General features: G+C 41.7%; 2 protein-coding genes across 4 annotated transcripts in view; one reads left to right on the forward strand and one right to left on the reverse strand.

Moving 5' to 3' along the window:
- Nucleotides 1-8,204: 8,204 nt before the first annotated feature.
- Nucleotides 8,205-13,004, reverse strand: TMEM60 (transmembrane protein 60). 3 transcript variants are annotated; one of them, XM_017880416.1, is made up of 2 exons: nt 12,678-13,004; nt 8,205-8,900 (listed from the first exon to the last, which is right to left on the reverse strand). In XM_017880416.1, the coding sequence occupies exon 2, from the start codon at nt 8,848-8,850 to the stop codon at nt 8,449-8,451; it is 402 nt and encodes a 133-aa protein (XP_017735905.1). In that variant the 5' UTR covers nt 8,851-8,900; nt 12,678-13,004; the 3' UTR covers nt 8,205-8,448. The 3 variants fall into 3 exon arrangements, with proteins under 3 accessions (XP_017735905.1, XP_017735904.1, XP_017735906.1); XM_017880415.1 differs by lacking the exon at nt 12,678-13,004 and adding an exon at nt 12,425-12,513; XM_017880417.1 differs by lacking the exon at nt 12,678-13,004 and adding an exon at nt 9,867-9,893.
- Nucleotides 13,005-13,307: 303 nt separating this feature from the next.
- PHTF2 (putative homeodomain transcription factor 2) overlaps nt 13,308-21,620 on the forward strand; it is a 167,935-nt gene continuing 159,622 nt past the window's right edge. The window contains exon 1 of the mRNA XM_017880436.1: nt 13,308-13,394. The gene's annotated coding sequence lies outside the window, so the exon portion shown is untranslated. The remainder of the gene's footprint in view (nt 13,395-21,620) is intronic.

A 21,620-nucleotide genomic window follows, 5' to 3' on the forward strand; every position in this document is an offset into this window, starting at 1 on the left:
AAATACAGAATTATTACTCTTCTTTGTAGAAGTACTCCTTGGCTTTTCCTTTGCTAACAAATAAAGGTCAAATGCTTAGCATAGCACTGAAGAGTCTTTATTATAGGCCCTCCCTTTCCAGCTTCATGTAACACAATTTCTTCTATTTGATGTGACCAGTTTTCCACTTTACCAGATGGCAGTAATTGCCATTTTGTGAACTTTTAAAATTCTTTGCTGGGGAAATAAATATCTGGAATACAACATTGTGAGATCTTCCTTTTTTCAAAACTCAAGACATCATCTCCTGTACTGCCATTACAGCAGTGGTTCCCTACCTTTATGACACCAGAGACTGGTTTTGTGGAAGACAATTTTCCATGGACGGGGTTGGGTGGGGGATGGCTTCAGGATGAAACTTCCACCTCAGATTATCAGGCTTTAGATTTTTCAGGAGCATGCAACCTAGATCTGAACTGCATGTGCAGTTCACAATAGGGTTTGCCCTCCTATGAGAATCTAATGCTGCCACTGATCTGACAGGAGGTGGAGCTCAGGTGGTAATGCCCACTTGCACCCCACTCACCTCCTGCTGTGTGGCCTGGTTCCTAACAGGCCACAGGCCGGGACCAGGGGGTTGGGGACCCCTGCTTTACATACAGCGTTTCATAGGCTTTACAGGGGACATCTCCAACTGTCCCCTCACCCAGTAGTTGGTATAGACCCAAATCTGTCTGCTGCCCTCTGCTCATAGCATTAAATATACATATTAAGCACATGTTGGACTGTAGCTAAACCATGAGCTAGAAGTTGGGAATTTTATCACTGTGTATCCCCAACACCTAATATATTTTATACTTGGTGTTCAATAAATATTTGACGGAACATACTGTACACTAGGGGTGGGGGAAGATTAGGTAGGTTTCCTTTCTTTTTAAAGACAGTCTTGCTCTGTCACTCAGGCTGGAGTGCAGTGGCACAATCATGGCTCACTACAGCCTCAAACTCTTGGGCTCAGGTGATTCTCCCGCCTCATCCTTTTGAGTAGCTAGGATTACAGGCACCCACCACCATGCTTGGCTAATTTTTTTTTTTTTTTTTTTTGTAGAAACAGAGCCTCACTATGTTGCCCAGGATGAACTTTAACTCCTGGCCTCAAGTGATCCTCCCATCTCTGTAGGTTTGTATAATTTAAAGTCAGTCTGAGTTCAAATTCAATTCTAGGATTACAACAGAAAGAAAAATGGAGACAAGTTGGATGAGAAGGTATTATAAAGAAACCAAGTTTCTTGTTTTGTACTGCAGTCTAACCAAAACTCTTATGCATACAGTTTAAGAAGGTAGTTATTAGATATCCAGGCCCTGTTGGGCAGCTTGGAGAGAGTCAGTATTGTAGAAATAAACCTGTAAAACCTGTGAAACTTACCCAACATTTTTCCTTCAACTGGTTTTTCTGGAGATACACTGAAAATTATTACAAACTAAAGATAAATTTTAACTATTCCTAAAATGATTAAAATGGCAAATATAAGCACCTATTTTTTTTTTTTTTTTTTTTTTGAGACAGGGTCTCCCTCTTTCACCAGAGCCACTTTATCTTTTTGAGACAGAGCCTCAGGCAGGAGTGCAGTGGCACGATACGATCTCAGTTCACTGCAGCCTCAACCTCCCAGGCTCAAGTGATCCGCCCAGCTCAGTCTCCTAGTAGCTGGAACTACAGGTGCACGCCACCATGCTAAGTTTTATGTTTTTTGTAGAGACAGTGTTTCACCATATTGCCCAGACTGATCTTGCCTCAGCCTCCCAAAGTGCTGGGATGACAGATGTGAGCCACCATGCCTGGCTACATAAGAAACACCTTGATATCTCAGAGTCTGAGGCAGAATTTCACATTTTTAAGTCTTAATTGGTAGATAAAGTCTGGTTATCAGGCATTCTGTTTAAGCTTTTTTGGTTTTCCCTACTCATGTTTTAAAAAATTCAAAAATTGAAAATACTGAAGATGACAACCTGCCCTAGTTTTTTTCAGTCTATAACCATTCCATTGCAGGAATGGAAGGACATAAAGGTTGCACATTTTCGTACAGTTAGTCCTTCTGTAAAACCTGTAAAGCCACTTTATTATTTAGAAACAGGGTCTCACTCTGTTGCCCAGGCTCACTGCCACCTTGACTTCCCTGGGCTCATGTGACCCTCCCACTCCTCAGTCTCTCGAGTAGCTGGGACTACAGGTATGTATCACCGCACCCTGCTAATTTTTTAATTTTTTGTAGAGATTGTGTTTCACCATGTTGCCCAGACTGGTCTTGAACTCCTGGGCTCAAGCATTCCTCCCACCTCAGCCTCCCAAAGTGCTGGGATTACAGGCATGAGTCACTGCTCCCAGCCATGATATTTGACTGCGGGCATTTGTAGCAATATAGCTGAAGTTCAGTAAAAGGGAATAAGGCTGGGCATGGTGGCTCACACCTGTAATCCCAGCACATTGGGAGGCCCAGGTGGGAGGATCACTTGAGCCCAGAAGTTTGAGACCAACATGGGCCACACAGCAAGACTCCCATCTCTAAATAATTAATAATAGTAATAAAAACAGCCAGTCATTGTGGCACACACCTGTAGTCCTAGCTACACAAGAGGCTAAGGTAGGAGATGGCTTGAGCCCAGAAGCTCGAGGCTGCAGTGAGCTATGATCAAGCCACTGCACTCCAGCCCGAGTGAAAGCGAGACCCTGTCTCAAAACAAAAACAACCCACCAAAACCACACTTGTATAACTGTGAGAAAATTAGTCTGTATTTCTCTCTGTAAATGGGAGGGATAATATCTGTTCTGTTAATTTGTGGTGAAAGTTAAGTGACAGAACATGCCAGATGTTTACTGAGCACATTGCCTGGCTTACACTACATACCTTACATGTTAGCTTCTGCTTCTGGAATTAGTCAAAAGAATAGTTAAAAGAGTTCTGTGCTGGGTCACTCCAGTCATTTCACACCTTCCTCACTGATGATCTCCTCTTGGTATTCTAATTTGAGGCAGAGGATAGGCATCTGTGAGGAGGAGTTTCATGAAGGGGCCAAGGCAAGGTATGGTAAAGGCAGGTGGACATCAAAAACTATCTTCCTAGTTCACTGTTTTTCCCAAGCTGGCATTTCAAAATCGTGTCTTATCATGGACTGCCTATTCTTGATACAATTGAATTACAAATTTGTGACTGTCATGTATAGATGATAGTGGTAGACAGGCAAAAGTATAGATAGATGACAACTGCCTTATGGCGTAATACAGTATGACTGACTGACTTGAATACAGGGCAACACAAAATGAGAAACGTGGCCGGGCGCGGTGGCTCAAGCCTGTAATCCCAGCACTTTGGGAGGCCGAGACAGGCGGATTACGAGGTCAGGAGATTGAGACCATCCTGGCTAATACGGTGAAACCCTGTCTCTACTTAAAAATACAAAAAAAAAAAAACTAGCCGGGCAACGAGGCGGGCGCCTGTAGTCCCAGCTTGTCGGGAGGCTGAGGCAGGAGAATGAATGCGCTAAGACCCGGGAGGCTGAGCTTGCAGTGAGCCTGAGGATGCGGCTACTGCCACTCCCAGCCTGGGTGCAGACGAGACTCCGCTCAAAAAAATGAAAAAAAAAAAGAAACATGAACGTGTAAGGCAGGATCCTCAGAAAAGCTTGTAACCCAGTGGTATCTTCAGGGTTTGACAACTGGTATCTTCTACTGTTACTTTTCATTTTTTCCTTTAACAGGAGACATATTTGTGGAAATAGCATTTGGAGTCCCACTCCTCCACTTATCCGTGACCATGGGCTAATTACTTATCTGGGCTTTAGTTTCTCCATCATTACAATGAAGAGATGTCCTGTCCTTTTCCACCCTATTCTAAAATTGTGTAACTTTTTTTTTTTTTTTGCGACAGAGTCTCACTGTGTCGCCCAGGCTGGAGTGCAGTGGCGTGATCTGTTTACTGCAACCCAGCCACCTCCTGGGTTCAAGTGAGTCTCCTGCCTAAGCCTCCCGAGTAGGTGGGATTACAGGTGTGCACCACAACACCGGCTAATTTTTGTATTTTTAGTAGAGACAGGGTTGCACCATGTTGGCCAGGCTGGTTTCGAACTCCTGACCTCATGTTACGCCATGTTGCCCAGGTTGGTCTCGAACTCCTGGTCTTAAGTGATTCTCCCACCTCGACCTCCCAGAGTGCTGGGATTATAAGTGAGAGCCACCAAACCCAACCCTCTGCATGTTTTAATATTTATGCCACAAAGTATAAGGACACCAATAATACTTTGTGCTCACAGTGATGTTTACTGTGCAAACATGACCAATCAACAGTAAGGAAAACTCCTTTGGTAGTTTGTGGCTTGTTTATATAACACCGAAAGGACTCTGATATATTTTCCTCTCAATAAAGAGAAATTAATTGATTTTCCTGATGACTCAGGTGCATGGTGATATGCCGGACCTTGTATGAAGATGATTCTATGGTTTCCTCTCCTTTGGCTATCATTTCTGTTCATTAGTCAATAGTTCCCTCCTATTTGCTGCACTGTGAAAAAGCAAATTGGAAACCAGATGACCAAATTTATAAGGTTAATAACTTTTTTTTTTTTCCCTGAGACGGACTTTTGCCCTGTTACCCAGGATGGAGTGCAGTGGCGCGATCTTGGCTCACTGCAACCTCCGGCTCCAGGGTTCAAGCAATTCTCCTGCCTCAGCCTCCTGAGCAGCTAGGATTATAGGTGCCGGCCACCACATCCGGCTAATTTTTGTATTTTTAGTAGAGACGAGGTTTTACCATGTTGGACAGGCTGGTCTCGAACTCCTGACCTCGTGATCCACCCGCCTCAGCCTCCCGAAGTGCTGGGATTACAGGTGTGAGCCACCACGTCCCGCAGGTTAATAACTTTTAAAATTGCAGTAAGCTTGAACCCAAGGATAGATCTCTACTTCTTGAAGCTTTGTACAAGTATTTTTCTTGGTGCTTGAAAGCTCTTTGTTGGTAGATTTGTGTTCATGTTTTACATGTTTGGTTGAGGCTACCATATCTGGTCCCTGTGTTCATGAAATGTTACTAAGTTCTGGATCATTTGAATGTTTTTTTAAATTATTATTTTATTTTTTGAGATGGAGTTTCACTCTTGTTGCCCAGGCTGGAGTGCCATGGTACGATCTCGGCTCACTGCAACCGCTACTTCCCAGGTTCAAGTGATTCTCCTGCCTCAGCCTCCTGAACTGGGACTATAGGCGCCGGCCACCACACCCAGCTAATTTTTCATATTTTTAGTTAAGACAGGGTTTCACCCTGTGGGCCAGGCTAGTCTCAAACTCCTGATCTCAGGTGATCCACCCACCTCGGCCTCCCAAAGTGCTGGGATTACAGGTGTGGGTGTGGGCCACCACACTCAGCCTTTTTGTTTGTTTGTTTTTGAGACAGGGTCTCACTTTGTCACCCATGCTGGAGTGCAGTGGCATGATCATAGCTTACTGTAATCTTGAATTCCCGGTTCAAGCGATTCTCCCACCTCAGCCTTCCATGTAGCTGGGACCACAGGTGTGAGCCACTGCACTCCGCCCCTTTTCATAGTTTCAAGTCTTATAAAAAGTTATTTTGTGCACAGGTTGCTTTTACTCAGATTGTTGATGACAAATCTTTTGCCCAAACCAGAGTAAGTTACATCCATGCTAACCTAGAAAAAATCGGCTTTGGTAAGAACCTCTGATGTTTAAGTTTCCTTCATGAGGCATTGTGTGTTTAATCTTAAAAAATCTCATTGGTAGATTTCTCTGTCATATAAACAAGAATCATATAACTGAAACCTAGGAAGGTATTTTTGTACAGTACTAATTGTTTACATATTGGTCCATTTGTTTTGATTTTTCTACCTGTAAGCATGATTTCTATCTTTAATGTCTTTCATTACGTAATGTTTTAATGTAACACATTGATGTGTGTATTGAGGCACATATCTATGATAATTTATTGTGCTGCTTCAAGTGTTTATTTAGTGGAGCAGTTCTACTTTCTGGGAATCTTTCAGATGCTGTTAAAATTCATTGACCCTCATGTGTAAACAAGTTGGTTATTGTGTTGCCGTTTACATACAATTCTTACCTAATTTCTCTCTTCCTTCCTTGTAGAACTGTTTGGGGGAGCAAGAGACCTTTCCTCTTAACATCTCATACAGAATTCCATTCTGCTTTTATTGCCTAGCACAGGGGTCAGCAAATTACCTCCCGTAGGCCATATCTAACCCACCACCAGTTTTTCTATGGTGTGTGAGGCAAGAATGGTTTTATGGCATTAAATGGTTGACACAAAAGTAAAATAGTATTTTGTGATATGAAAATCATTTGAAATTTAAATTTCATGTCCATAAATAAGGTTTTATTGGGATATAGCCATGGTCTATGGCTGCTTTCTCTGCCATAAAGACTGAGTTGAGTAGTTGCAAAAGAAACCACATCACCTAAAAGCCTAAACATTTACTGAGCAGCCCTTTACAGAGAAATTTTGCTGACTCCTGTCCTAGCTGGTTGTTTGCCGTGGTGCCATCCCTTCTTTTCCTTTTCCCTGTACTCCAAAATCCTTTTGGCTGGTTTTTTAGAGAGATGTAAGCTTTCTTCTACTTTGAATTTATTTAATGATAGATCCCATAAACCAAAGCATGGATGGATCTCTCAGTTGAGTTAGAGGTGTCTGATCAAGCCTGGAACATTCTGTTCCCAGTACTAACTATTCTCAATCCTATTTTTATGTACCGAAAATACTAATTATTGCCAATTATAAGATGAAAATATTTGCAGTTGATTAGTTTTTATTTATTTAGCCTAGTTCTCTAGTTTCAAATGCCTAATGAGTTACGCTGTATTAATCTGTTGTGTTGTGAAACTTATGTTATCTGTCATTACAAGGCAGAACTAGACCTTCTGTTTCAGTAGCCAGAAATCACTTTTTTGTTTGATCTTTTTAAAACAGGAAAAAAAAAATCACTTTAGATTTCTCTTAAAGCTAAAGGTGAGGGTTGTATAGGGTAAGAACAATCATCGTGCTTCAGGGTTATAAAACACTTCAACCTCTTTGGAATTTTTATAAGTACTGCCACCACTGCTTCATTGGAATTGCTTAGTACCTTGAAGGTGATAATATGCTTTCTCAATTCAAGACACTTCTAATTGTGAGAGGGGCACTAATTCCTGGAGACCCCAGGACAATAGGTATAAACTGGGTCTGTCCTGACAGAATCAGGATTATTAGGTCCCCCTAACTTTAGTAAGTGGCAAGCTTCTGTTTTTTTTGTTTTGTTTTGTTTTGTTTTTTTGAGATGGAGTCTCGCTCTTTCGCCAGGCTGGAGTGCAGTGGTGTGATCTCAGCTCACTGCAACCTCTGCCTCCTGGGTTCAAGTGATTCTCCTGCCTCAGCCTCCTGAGTAGCTGGGACTACAGGCGCCCGCCACCATGCCCAGCTAATTTTTGTGTTTTTAGTACAGATGGGGTTTCACCATGTTGGCCAGGATGGTCTCGATCTCTTGACCTCGTGGTCTGCCCGCCTTGGCCTCCCAAAGTGCTGGGATTATAGGCGTGAGCCACCGCGCCCAGCTTTTCTGCTTTTTTAACATGCCACCTTGGAATTATTTGTCCCAGCCAGAAGATAGAGGTAATAATGAATTTAGCCTAGATAAAAATCTGTCAAACTCAGATTCTTTCTAAATGTAAATACAAAATGGCATCCCTGTTTCGGTAACTAGGTTTTTTTTTCCTTCATAATTTAGAAACATTTACTTTGGTCATAATACAGCCATCGTATATTAAACTTCTATTCAAATATGTAGGTTTTGTTTTGTTTTTGAGATGAAGTCTAGCCCTATTATTGCCCAGGCTGGAGTGCAGTGGTGTGATTTTGGCTCACTGCAACCTCCACCTCCTGGGTTCAAGTGATTCTCCTGTCTGAGCCTCCTGAGTAGCTGGGATTACAGGCGCCCGCCACCATGCCTGGCTAATTTTTGTACTTTTAGTAGAGACAGGGTTTTACCATGTTGGCCAGGCTGGTCCTGAACTCCTGACCTCAAGTGATCCACCTGCCTCGGCCTCCCAAAGTGCTGGGATTACAAGTGTGAGCCACCTCGCCTGGCCCAAACATGTAGGTTAAAGGTTTTATATTTACTTACTTTAGATACTGACCACATACAACAGATTATTCAAGAGTCATGTAGAAAAATGAGGTCCAAAACAAACTTTATTTACATAGAGACAATAAGGATCTCAATAACTCAAATACTGAATAATTAAGCTGTAGGTTGACTAGAAGTCCGTGATTCACCAATCCTGTTTTATGGAAGTAGTATAAAACTACATTTGTTATTTTCCCTCAGTTCTCTGGTATTCTTGAAGCTTGAAAGATTCAGAACACTTTAATGGTAACTTGTTGAACAGCAATAGAAATGAGATGATGTACTTAAAAGTCAGTCTCTCACAAAAAAGACGTTATATCCAAGTTCGGTTAAAGCCCCAGTCAGCAAGGCCCATAATGGAATGAAGACATAGGATAGATTCATGGTAGTAAACTGTTCCAGTTTAGCACAGAGTGCGAGGCAGAAGGCTAATTTAAGTAACATTGCAATGAGGTACCAGGCTTTTTTTTTAATATTGTGTGATCCATGTCGAGGGTCAAAGCCAGACTTACACCGCCCAGCCATTTTCACAATCAGCATGACAAGAAGGATAGTATCAAATATCCAGACTGGAATAAATATGAGGAACCAGTTCCAAGGTGCTTTCTCATCCAGTTTCAACACCAACATGATCAAGAAGAGTAATGTGAAAAGCCAGGTGAGTAGTACTCTCTGAGCCAAGGACATTCTCATTTAAACAGTTTAAAGAGGCTGTTGCAGGATCGAAAAAAAGGAAATACACCCTAAGAGAAGGAGAAAAAGTCAAGATTGTTTTGATACCAGAAAAAAAGTATCACTTCCATTCCTAGTGAACAAAACTGGTTCTTTCCCAACTGACTTCCTAATTTTGAAAACATTCTACTATTCTTCCTTTCAAATCCTCTAAAACTTAGTGATCATTGACATTATATCCACCATTCCTTACAGCCCATGACAAAATACAATTTTTAGTATATCCACTGTATAAGCTCTATTCAAAATGTCAGGTGATTCCTTTTCAATGCTATCACTCGCGTCCAGGCACTTACAAATTTATTCTTGCACCGCAAAGATGTTCTTCATCTTCCTATACATTTGCAAATCTGTACTTTTTCATTCAATTTCAAGGGGTACAAAGAAAAAAGCATTCAAAGTAGTGAAAAAGGGAAAGGTGGGTATCAAGCTGAGAAGAGTTTTAAAAGAAGGGAATGGGAAGGGTGCGCGACTCACGCCAGTAATCCCAGTACTTGGGGAGGAGAAGGTGGGCCTATCACTTGAGCCCAAGAGCTCCACACCAGCCAGGGCAATATAGTCAAACCCTGTCTCTACAAAAAATAAAAAAATTGGCAAGGCGTGATGGTATGCACCTTGTAGTCGCAGCTACTGAGAGGCTAAAGCTACTGAGAGGATTGCTTGAGTCCAAGAAGTTGAGGCTGTAGTGAGTGACCCGTGAGATCGTGCCACTACACTCCAGCCTGGGCAACAGAGATCCTGTCTCAATCAATCAATCCATCAATAAAAGGAGAGAACGATTAATAAAAATTACAATAATATAAAGTAGAATTAACATTTTAGTGGTTGGGCACAGTGGCTCATGCCCATAGTCCCAACCCTTTAGGAGTCCAAGGCAGGTGCATCTCTTGAGCCCAGGAGTTCACGACTAGTCTGGGCAACATGGCGAAACCCTGTCTCTACTAAAAATACAAAAAATTAGGTGCAGTAGCACGTGCCTGTATTCCGTCCTACTCGTGATGCTGAAGTGGGAGAATCACCTGAACCCGGGAAGTCAAGGCTGCAGTGAGCCATGTTGCTCACTGCACTCCAACCTAGGCGATGGGAGTGAGACCACTGTCTAAAAAAAAAGAAAAAGATTGTAAAGAGGTTGTTAGGCTATATAATATAAAAGGCATTGGTAACACTGGATTTTCACATAGTCTGACACTTATATTCTTAAATTCTCACTTATTTTCTCATAAAAATTCTTACAAATATCTTCTTGGTATAATAGTTTTTTTCCTTTTAACAATACTCTCACTAATTTGTGTATATATATATATAAAACTACTTGTTATCCATTCAATAATCAGGACCACCTAATAACTTTTGATGTTTTGTGATTATTAGATGCTAAATTTTGGGGGCTATTTCTTATATCACTATTCTGCCTCACTGATCCATATGTTTCTCTTTTGCCCTAATACTGTATGACTTACTGTTGCTCTAGGAATGTATTAATATCTGGAAGGCCTAGTATCTATCTACTCGCTGTTCTCTTTTCTAGAATATTTTTTTCTTTTCTTTTTTTTTCTTTTTTGAGATGGAGTCTCACTCTGTCACTCAGGCTGGAGTGCAGTGGCACGATCTCAGGTCACTGCAGCCTCTGCCTCTCGGGTTCAAGTGATCCTCCCACTTCAGTTTCCCAAGTAGCTGGGGTTTCACCATGTTGGCCAGGCTGATCTCGAACTCCTGATCTCAAGTGATCCACCCACCTCAGCCTCCCAAAGTGTTGGGATTACAGGTGTAAGCCATCATGCTGGCTTCTTTTCTAGAATATTTTCTATTTTGTCCTTACAGTTTTTCAATGCTAAAATTGCTAAGCTGATTCTTAAAAACTTAGAATTTTGATTGTGAATGCATAAAACTTAGGGATAGCATTTATTTTATTTAATCTTCACATATAGGTTTATGATATGTTCCTCTACTTACTCAAGTTTTTTATACCAACCTTTATGACCATTTGGAAAAAGGATAAGTAGAACGGGAAATCAGAAGCCAGACTGCATGCAGTTAACAGAAGATCAAGAAATGGAAACAACTGAGAACACTTTATTCCTTTGAGGCATTTGGAGAAGAGAAAATGAAAGGGTATATGAAACTGACAGAAGAAATTTTCAGGAAAGGAAGAATTTATGACTACAAACAGAGAAATAAGCCAATGGGGAATGGCACTGAAGATGAGAGAGGATACTTGATGGAAAGAGAAAAAGATCAGAAGGTGCTACCCATAGGAACAAAAGCATGCGTGGTAGGAGGAAAGATGCAGGAAGATAATAGAGAAAAGGTGAAGAAACTGGCTAATTGAGCCAAATACCCTAGATTAGCGTGCTCAATTATATTTTAGAACTAACTTTGATGTACTGTGCAACATCTATACTACTTTAAATAGTGGATGGCTATCACGGTGCAAGAGGACACATCTGTTCTATTTCAACAGTTAAGTATGAGTCTCCTAACTCACCTCTTTTCCCTTATACCCATCTAGTGACACTTAAACTTGTTTACTTAATTGGCACAGGCTTCATACTGCAGTACTTTTGCTCCTAAGGAGGCATTTTTCTGTGTTGGTTTCCTTTCCTGGCCAGAGGCTGCCATATGGTGGGATGTGGGACTGAATTTGGAAGCAGGGTTGGATGGGTGTGTGTTGATTAATAACCATGGATGGATTTCATCCTGTAAATTGCACAATCCCCATCTCCAATCTATCTGGCCATTTTTGTGAACCTCTGAAAAACGGTTTACGATTATACATTTGCTTAAACCTAACTGTTCCATCTGCCATCGGATAAGACAAGCTTCATTTTTTTCTTATAGTTGGCTGCACTCACCACAGGTGCTTTAAGGCTGGAGGTGAAAGGATGCAAGTAACAATCTTCTTGTGCCTACAAGATTTATAATGTGGGATGTAACAAAATTCTGTTATGTTCTTGCACGAAAATACCCTCAGTGGGGAAGCACTACTGATACTTAAATGACGATTGAAGGATTGTACGCTTGTAGGCTGAGCTACAACGATGACATACGATCCCAGTTTTACATTTACGTCTGCATCAATTTGGGCAGTCGTTATGTTTCCTACTATTCGCTCCACATGAAAGGGGGAGGTGCGTACTCCAAAAATGTGCTCAACTAAAATGTTTCCCATTTAAGGTGGCTATTTCCTGCACTAGGAAGACACTTAAATATCTGTTAATGATTCCTTATTCATTTTTAAAACCTTCGGAGAGACCCCGTTATGGAAATATATAGAGCCCCACCCACATCGTCCGCGGGTGGGTATCAGCCCCCATTTCCCTTCTCTCGCCACTGCCAGTACTCTACCAAGTGAACCCCCCTCATCCCAAAGATAATTTTGCTTTATGAGTCCACATATTTATTCTTCATAATGAGTCGCTTTTGAAAAGCCTTGCAGCAACAGCCTTGCCAAAGGAACAGCGTTCTGCTTACAACGTAGCTTATCTGGGGGCCTACTTGCCCCTGGAACTTCAGAACGCTCCTAAACTATACTTACCCTTCTGCAAACACCAACAGTCGGCTCGCGGCGCCCCACCCGGACGCTCCCCTTTTATGGGCTGTGGGCCCAGCACACGTTGGAGTTCACCACGGTTCCTGCTGGATGCGCACAGAAGCCCTGGAGCCAAGCAGGCGTGTGCGCGTTGGGGGCTGGCTGTGTGATGGGCTGGGGGTCGGCCGCACAGCCCACGGAAGCATCAGGAGACCAGCACCGCTTTACCGTGCGGGCTAGGGCAGAGCCCCAGACTCACCTGGCAGCGCCGCCGGCCGGAGAGCGGAGAGAGACGCGAAGATCAGGAAATTCGCCAGTTTGGATCCTTGTCCTTTTCCGCACTTTTCCCCCCATTAAATCCAGAACCCGTCACATGATAATTAAGAAAAAAATTCAGTTCCGCCTCCCCAAAACACTGCGGTATAGGATCTCTCAGTCCTACCTCAGTGCCGCGCCCACATCCGGGGCTGGTTCTCACCGCCCCTGAGCCTATCTTATAGGTAGGGAGGACGCCAATCTGGATTCAGAGGTCCCTTTTCCGCGGTAATTGGACCATTTGTCCTCCAGTGTAAACCAACCGACCTTTCCTAACTTTCGGGTTGGACAGAAAGGCGGCAATAAAAAGCCCCATTTGTCCCGCCTCTCTACTGTCACGGGTTAGGAGGGAAATCAGTCCAAGATCAGCCTGGAGTTTCCGTGCTCCCATTGGGCCCACAGATGGTAATCAGAGCAGCCGGCGCTCAGCTCCGCCCTCTCGGGCTCCCCGCCCCTCCTCCCATCCTCCCTGCCCGCGCGCAGTGACTGCAGGCTCCAGCGCAAAATCCTGCGGGAGAGGGGGTGGGGCAACGCTCTGGAGACAGCGCGCCCGCCGGCAGCCTCGTTGTGGCTCCTCGGGCTCTGTCGGCGGCGGCGCTAGCCTCGGAGTCTCCCGCGCGCACCTCAGCCGCCTCCTAGCGGCGCGGCGCCAGCTCCTACGGTAAGAGCGGCATCACCTCCGCGCTCGGGTGGGCCGTGTGGAGGTCGTCGAGTTCTGACACAATCTCGAGGATGGATCGGGACGAGGGAGGAGAGCGGTCGTCGGGATGGAGGTGGGGGCTCCGGAGCCAGCGCGTCGCCCTCCGTCGCCGGCTACTTTCCCGGCAGTCTCCCGTACCTGAGGGCCGGAGTCAGCCGCGACCCCCTCCCATCAGTCGGCTGGTGGCGGAGGCTCAGCCGCCTTCCCCCCGAGCTCGCGCGGTCCTCAAGCCTTGATGGTGACGGGCCGAACCCCAGCACCGCCACCCGCCCCTCGGGCCCCGCTCCCAGGCCCCTGACCTTTGCTTCCTTCCCTTAGCGCTGTGCTGAGGGGTCGTCGGGTCCTGGAAGGGCGTTCAGGGGTCTTGGATGGCTAGCCTGGCGGGCAGGGAGAGGTCAGCTAGCGGCCGGAGGAGCGGGCTCGGGAGGGGGCGGCGGCTCGCGCGCTGGCGGAGGTGGAAGGAGGGTCGCTGCCCTGCCCCCTCTGAGCAGGCGGCAGTCGAGTTTTCCGATCCCAACACGGCGGAGAGGGTGCTGAGATGCTAGGCATGGGCCTTAAGGGGTAGTTGCCGTCTGGAAACAATACCGTGCTCCATCAGCATGCTTCGGTTTTTCTTATTTTTATCTGCCCAGTGTTGACAGCCAGCATTCTGGTATTGTCCTTCGAGTCATGGCTTTCTAACTCAGCACCTCCTTGTGTAACTTCAGGGATCATTCTGTCACTAATCTGTCACCCTTTTATTTTAGCGTGGCAAAACAAGGAACTGCCTTATACTAACCTGTGCAGGATCTGGAACAATTTATTAATCTCAGTGCGTACTTTACATGCCAAGTAATTTTGAAATTCATGGTGAATATTAAATATTTTGTAGTTTTCGGTTACTTTCTTTGTGTGTAGTGTATCCTCCTTGCTTTGAGACTACTTTTTAGGTGTGATACTTTAATCTTACAGTTTTGGTTAGCTTTTGCCATTTTAAACGTTTCTTTCTTTTTTTTTTCCTCCAAGACTTTGGCTAGAGACAGTATTTGATCTTGTTTTCAGGTATTTTTGTAAAGTTTGTTTTCTTTCAAAGTGGGCTTTTTTCACCATATTTTTAGTATTGGAAGGGGAATTCTGAGTCTGGAAACTGCGCACTTTAGCCTAAAGAGCCCCAAATAGTATAACAATTTGAAATCCTAACTTGGATATGGTGTATGGACTGCAAATTTTAAGAGAAGGAAATGGATATGCCTTATCAGTTGCAGTGGCTCAACCTTCATAACCTAGAGGAGAGGAATCTGGAGGTCTGGGGAGAATGAGCCGTGTCTGGGGCCAGAAACAAAGTGGTTCCAGGAAATTTTTTTGCTCCAGAAATAGCCTGCCTGCCACACAGACTAGCTGTCTGAATGCATCTGATAGTTTTAAGTTAGGTGTTAGTGAGGTGGAGAGTTTTCGTGTTCTAATTTTGACCACTTTCTGGTGGAGCATGAAAATGTGGTGAGTAAACAAGTATAGTATACAATAGGGGCACTCTTGCATAGTCAAGCCTCCAAGAGTAAACTTTCTTTTTTTTTTTTTTTTGAGATGAAGTCTCGCTCTATCGCCCAGGCTGGAGTGCAGTGGCTGGATCTCAGCTCACTGCAAGCTCCGCCTCCCACGTAGCTAGGACTACAGGCGCCCGCCACCTCGCCCGGCTAGCTCTTTTTTTTTTTTTTTTTTTTTTTTTTTAGTCAGAGACGGCGTTTCAACCGTGTTAGGCAGGGATGGGTCTCTATCTGCTGACCTCATGATCGTCTCGGCCTCCCAAACTGCTGGAATTACAGGCTTGAGCCACCGCGCCCGGCCGAGTAAACTTTCTTTGAGCCCGAACTGGCACTGGACAGTTGGCCTTAAAAATAAGGTGACCCGCCCAATTTTTAAACCATGAACCTTTTTTGGCTGGTCCATTTAATGCAGAATTGCAAGGAATTTGTAATGAAAAAAACCTTCACTAAAATGAGAATTTAGGGTGTCATGTGGATAAAATGAGAGTCGAAATAGTTGGACTACTTGTATATTATTTAATCATTTTAGTCCTGTGAGATGGGTACTGATTACTGTCATTTTATAGATGAGCAAACCAAGACTTAGATTAACTAATTTGTTCGAGATTTCTTCACTAATGAGTCAGTAGAGGTGAGATTCACACCTATGCACTCTGATTCCAAAGCCTACATTCCAAGCCATTATACTTTATTACCACAGTAAAATTGGATTCTTGGAGACTTTATAGTAGGAGACTACTCAGTGGAAAATAATGTTGCAAAACCGTAAATAGAATCCACTATTGTACACAGTAACACTTTGAGATCACTGTATAATAGGCACTATTGTATTTTGCTAAAGATAAAGGGATGGAGTTACCTTCTCTGTGTTTGAGGAGCATCCGTTTAATGGGAGAGATAGATATTTGAACAAACGATGATAATACAATACGATATATACAGATTCAGCATCTGTAAACTGAAAATCTGAAATGCTGTAAAATCTGAAACCTTTCGATTGTCAAGATGTTGCCACAAGACACTTGACTTCATATGACAGGTTACAGTCAAAATACAGTCAAGCCAGTCGTGGTGGCTCACGCCTGTAATCCCAGCACTTTGGGAGGCCAAGGAGGGTGGATCACCTGAGGTCAGGGGTTCAAGGCCAGCCTGACCAATATGATGAAACCCCCGTCTCTATTGAAAATACAAAAAAAATTAGCCGGGCGTGGTGGCATGTGCCTGTAGTTCCAGCTACTTGGGAGGCTGAGACAGAAGACTCACTTGAATCCAGGAAGTGGAGGTTGCAGTAAGCCGAGATTGTGCCACTGCACTCCAGCCTGGGTGACAGAGCAAGACACCGTCTCAAAAAAAAAAAAAAAAGTCAAAACTTTGTTTCATGCAGAGAATTATTTTAAAATGTTATATAAAATTACCTTCGGGCTATGTGTATAAGGTGTAAATGAAACATAAATGAATTTTGTGTTTATACTTGGGTCCCATCTCTAAGATATCTCTTTATGTATATGCAAAATATTCCAAAATCCAAAATGCTTGTGGTCCCAATAATTCTTGAGACAGGAATTCAGTTAAAGTATAGACAGTCTGGATTTGAATTCCTGAAACATAATACCAAACCTCTTTTAGCATCAGTTCCCTTATCTGTTTAATGGAAAGGTTAATACTTCAAAGAAGATATTAAGCCTTAAATAAAATATATAAAGTACTGGCACATGGAAAGCAGTGAATAAAAAAGAAACAATAATTTTAAGAGAGAACTAGTTGGGTTTCAGGGGAGCTAACACTGAAGCCTTAAAGATCTGAAGGTGGTATTTAGGTGGGGAAAGAGGACATTCCGTGCAGAACAGGAAGAGGCAGAGTCTCAGAACAGAAATGTGGATTGTTGAGGGAATGGTAGGTAATTGTAGCTTTGCATAAAATGTATGTGTGAAGGCCAGCTTTAAATGATAATGGTATGTAAATATAGTTGGACAAAGTGAGTAGTACCCAATTTTGATAATTGGAAATTGCATACTTAGATACTAAAATTACAGGAAAACCTTAGCAGTTTGTCCATTATTACATGTTTATTTAATATTTACCTTCCAATACTTATTTTCCCAGTTCAAAGTAAGACTCAAAGAAGAATTCCAAAGTGACGGTTGCCATCCTTTAACCCCATTACCTAGTCTGTAGCCACATGGAGTCATTATTGCAAACTCCCCTTTGCATATTTTGACTGTCTTTTCTTAACCCGTACTTGATACATGATAGTGGGACAGAATTTTTTTTATTTTGAGACAGAGTCTCATTCTGTCTTCCAGGTTGGAGTACAGTAGTGCGATCACTGTAAAACCTTGAACTGTCAGGCTCAGGCAATCCTGTTGCCTCAGTCTCCTGAGTAGCTACACCTGCAGGCATGCACCACTGTGTCCAGCTAATTTTTTAATTTTTATTTTTTTGTAGATACAGGGTCTTGCTATGTTGGGCAGACTAGAGACCTCAAGTGATTTTCCCACCTTGGCCTCCCAAAGTCTTGGGATTACAGATGTGAGCCTCCACACCTGGCCAGTGTGTTTTAAATTGGGACTGCCCTTGAAAATCTGAGAAAGTCTCATGCTTCTGTCTTCTCAGATTAATACCGAACCATAAATACATTAAATTTACAAATCTGAAATATCACTTGATGACCAGAATCATGTGAAAGTGGAAAATATTAAGTGACATTTAGGAAAACTGCATTTTTAGTCCACCTTGTTAGTCTCATGAAAATTGCTAATGTGACACAAAATACAAAAGTGAGTTTTCAGATAAGAACAACTGACTGCTTCCTAGAACAGGTAGTTGTAGAACACTAGGAATGAAAATATGCTGGATTTTATTCTGGGTACTGAACAGGAACTGGGGCAGGAAATAGCTGTGGCTGAACCACTACCTGATAATAATCGTAACATGATTAAATTTGACATTTAAGGAGAGGAAGTGAAGGGAAAAGTGCATAGTATGCAGCTTTCCAGTTGCAAAAACAGTTCCAAAAAGGGGCTGTTCAAAGTATATCTACAGCAATTTTAAAGACATGTGGGCACTCATATTTGTTGCATGAATGAAAGTACTTTTGTAAGACCTTTTGTATAGGATTTGTTACAGATAGCAAAAAATTTATGAAAATTAGGTGGCATGGGTTTTGGTGCTCTATCGACCTAGGTTCAAGTCCTGATACTGACATCACTGGTTGTGTGACATTGGACTCCTTATGTAATATTTTTGAGATTCAGTTTTATTTATTCACTAAATGGAGTTACCTACTTTCTGAGATTTTAAGAATTAAATGAGGTAATAATGTATGTAAAGCACTTGACATATTCTTGGTTTATAAGACTAGCTCAAAAAGTGGTTGCTGCAATTATTTGACTAAGTTGAACAGGCGTGTGTGTGTGTGTGTGTGTGTGTGTGTGTGTGTGTATGTATGTTTTAAAATAACGATTCCCAGATAGAATAAGAGAAGCCAGAAAATGTTCAACAAGCAAATAAAATCTTAGAAGGAGGCAATAGGATTTAACAGGCAGAGTTGAATAATCATTTTACCCACACAAAAGAAGGGAAAATATATGGAGAGAGCTTCACATTATCAACTTTTTTCTGAAGAAAGTACATCAAACTCATTAAACCAGATGGAGTGCATGAATAAGGTTTTGCTATTCGAAATGACAATGAAAAACATAAGTGAAGTAGGGTTTCAGTGCCATGAATTAAGTGTATAGGGAAAGGGACTTGTTTTCTCAAATCTCTTAACCACTTTCTTACTTATTTCTAAAATTCTTTGACAAGGAAAAGCTATTAATTGTATGGTTATGGGAATGCTTTAATTGCAAGTAATCCTGGGAGACAGAGCATACTGATTTATCTACACAGATTTCCTGCGTGTTCATTCTGTATATCCCATTGTCTTTTGTGTGTCTTTTGGGTGCTGAATGTATGAATGCATCATTTGTTGAAAAATAAACCCATCTTCTTATTCCTAAATCTGTTTTACTCTTGTAGTCTCTATCTTAATGAGGGTTCTTTTTTTCGTTTGTTTTGCTCTTGTTGCCCAGGCTGGAGTGCAATGGTGCGATCTTGGCTCACTGCAACCTCCTTCTCCTGACTTTAAGCAATTCTCCTGCCTCAGCCTTGCGAGTAGCTGGGATTACAGGCGCCTGTCACCATGCCCAGCTAATTTTTGTATTTTTAGTAGAGATGGGGTTTCACCATGTTGGCCAGGCTGGTCTGGAACTCCTGACCACAGGTGATCCACCCGCCTTGGCCTCCCAAAGTGCTGGGATTACAGACGTGAGCCACCATGCCTGGCCTTAATGAGGGTTCTTTTAGTGTTCAAGCCAAGAGTCATGTGGTGTCCTTACTCTGTTCCTCTCCATATCTTTAATTGCCAGTCAGTTACTACATCTGGTCCTCTGTCTACTTCTACTAACATCCATCTTTCAATCTGGCCTGGTCCCAACACTCACAATTAAGAAAAAAACAAAACAACCATTGCCACTGACTTAGTTCAAACCCTCATTATTGTCCCCAAATTATGTCATTTATTTCCTTTTAGGAAATTAAATTCTTCACACAGCTTCTTCACATAGTTCTTCACACAGCTTCCTTCAGAATAATTTTGCTGAAATGCCAACATAATGATATCAAAATTATATTTTTAGTGTCTGCACATGATGGTTAATAAATATTTGATCCTTCCATGTATCTTAAACTTCAGACAATACTAAGTGACTTGCATATATAGGCTTGGTAGGCTTGGGATTTTCTTTGTGGGAAGATTTTAACTGCAAATTCAATTTCTTTAATAGACACAGACTTACTCAGTTTATTTCTTTTTGAGTTAGCGTTGATAGTTTGTATTTTCCTAGGAATCTGTTCATTTCATCTAAAGTTGTTAAATTCATTGGCATAAAATTATTCATGACATTTTCTTATTAATTTTTTTAATATCTGTAAGACATATAGTGCTGCTGTCCTCTCTCTCATTCTGACTCTGCTGTCTTTTCTCTGCTGTTCTCCTGGCTAGAGGTTTATTGATCTATTTTATTGATCCTCTCAGAGCACTAGTTTTTAGTTTTTTGTATTGATTTTCTATCCTCAGTTTCACTGGTTTCTATTCATCTTTATTGTTTTTGTGTCTACTGTTTATTTTGCATTTTATTTGCTCTTGATTTGCTAGAATCTTAGGTTGGAAGCTTGGCTCATAATTTGAAACATTTATTCTTCTCGAAAATGAGTGTTTAATTCTATAAAATTCTCCCCTAAATAGTGTTTTGACTGCATCTCATGAATTTTGATATGTTTTCATTTTCATTCAAGTTCAGAATCCTTGATAAATTCCTTTGTGATTTGACTCTGCTTGTTATTTAGAAGTATGTAGATGAGTTTCCAAATATTTGGGGATTTTTTCAGATATTTTTTCCTTAGTTCTAACTTCATTTCGCTGTGGTCAAAGAACATACATTGTATGTTTTGAATCATTTTAAATTTATTGAGACTTGTTTTATGGCCCAGATTATGGTCTGCCTTGGCAAATGATTCATTCACACTTGAAAATAATTTTGGGTGGAGTGATTTATAAATGTCAGTCAAGGCTGGGTGGGATGGCTCACACCTGTAGTCCCAGCACTTTGGGAGTCCGAGGCAGGTGGATCATTTGAGGTCAGGAGTTTGAGACCAGCCTGGCCAACATGTTGAAACCTCGTCTCTACTAAAAGTACAAAAAAATTAGCTGAGGATGATGGTGTGTGCCTGTAGTCCTAGCTACTCAGGAGGCTGGGGCAGAAGAATTCTTTGAACCTGGAAGGTGGAGGTTGCAGCAAGATCGCACCACTACACTCTAGCCTGGGTGACTCCATCTCAAAAAAAAAAAAAGTCAATCAAGTCAAGTTGGTTGATAGAATTCTTCAGGTCTTCTATATGTCCTTGTTGATTTTGTCTACTTGTTATATCAATTTTTGAAAGAATGGTATTGAATTTCTATAAATGTGGACTTGCTGATTTCTCCTTGCAATTCTTTAAATTTTTGCATTATGTATTTTGAAGTTCTATTGCTAGGTGCACGCATATTTATGATTGTTAATGATTGCTTGGTGAATTGGATCCTTTTATCATTGTGAAATGGATCTCTTTAATCCTGGTAACATGTTTTGCTCTGAAATCTATTTTGTATAGCCATTCGAGCTTTCTTTTCATTAGAGTTAACATGATATTTTTTTCCATCTTTTTACTTTCTACCTTTTTTATGTTTATATTTAAGTGAGTTTCTGACAGATACACATAAAAATAGGTCTTGCTTTTGGGTCTTGGGTCTTGCTTTTTAAAATCCAGTTTCCTAATCTCTGCCTTTTAATTTAGACCATTTACATTTAATGTGATTATTGATATTATTGGGTTTAAGTCTATCATCTTGCTATTTGTTTTTTGTCTCATCTGTTCTTTTTACCTTTTTTGGATTCTTTGAGTATTTTTATGACTTCACTTTATAACCGTTTTTGACTTGTCTGTAACTCTTTTTTTCTTGTAGTTTTGTTTGTAGTAGCTAGTATACATCATTATTACAGTCTACTTTTGAGTAAAAATACTACTTCATATATTTTATGAGAACCTTTTAACAGTATACTGTTTCCCCTTTCTGAAACTTTAT

The sequence above is a fragment of the Rhinopithecus bieti genome, unplaced genomic scaffold (assembly GCF_001698545.2).
Source record: "Rhinopithecus bieti isolate Rb0 unplaced genomic scaffold, ASM169854v2 scaffold_11291, whole genome shotgun sequence".
Taxonomy (NCBI): Eukaryota; Metazoa; Chordata; class Mammalia; order Primates; family Cercopithecidae; genus Rhinopithecus; species Rhinopithecus bieti.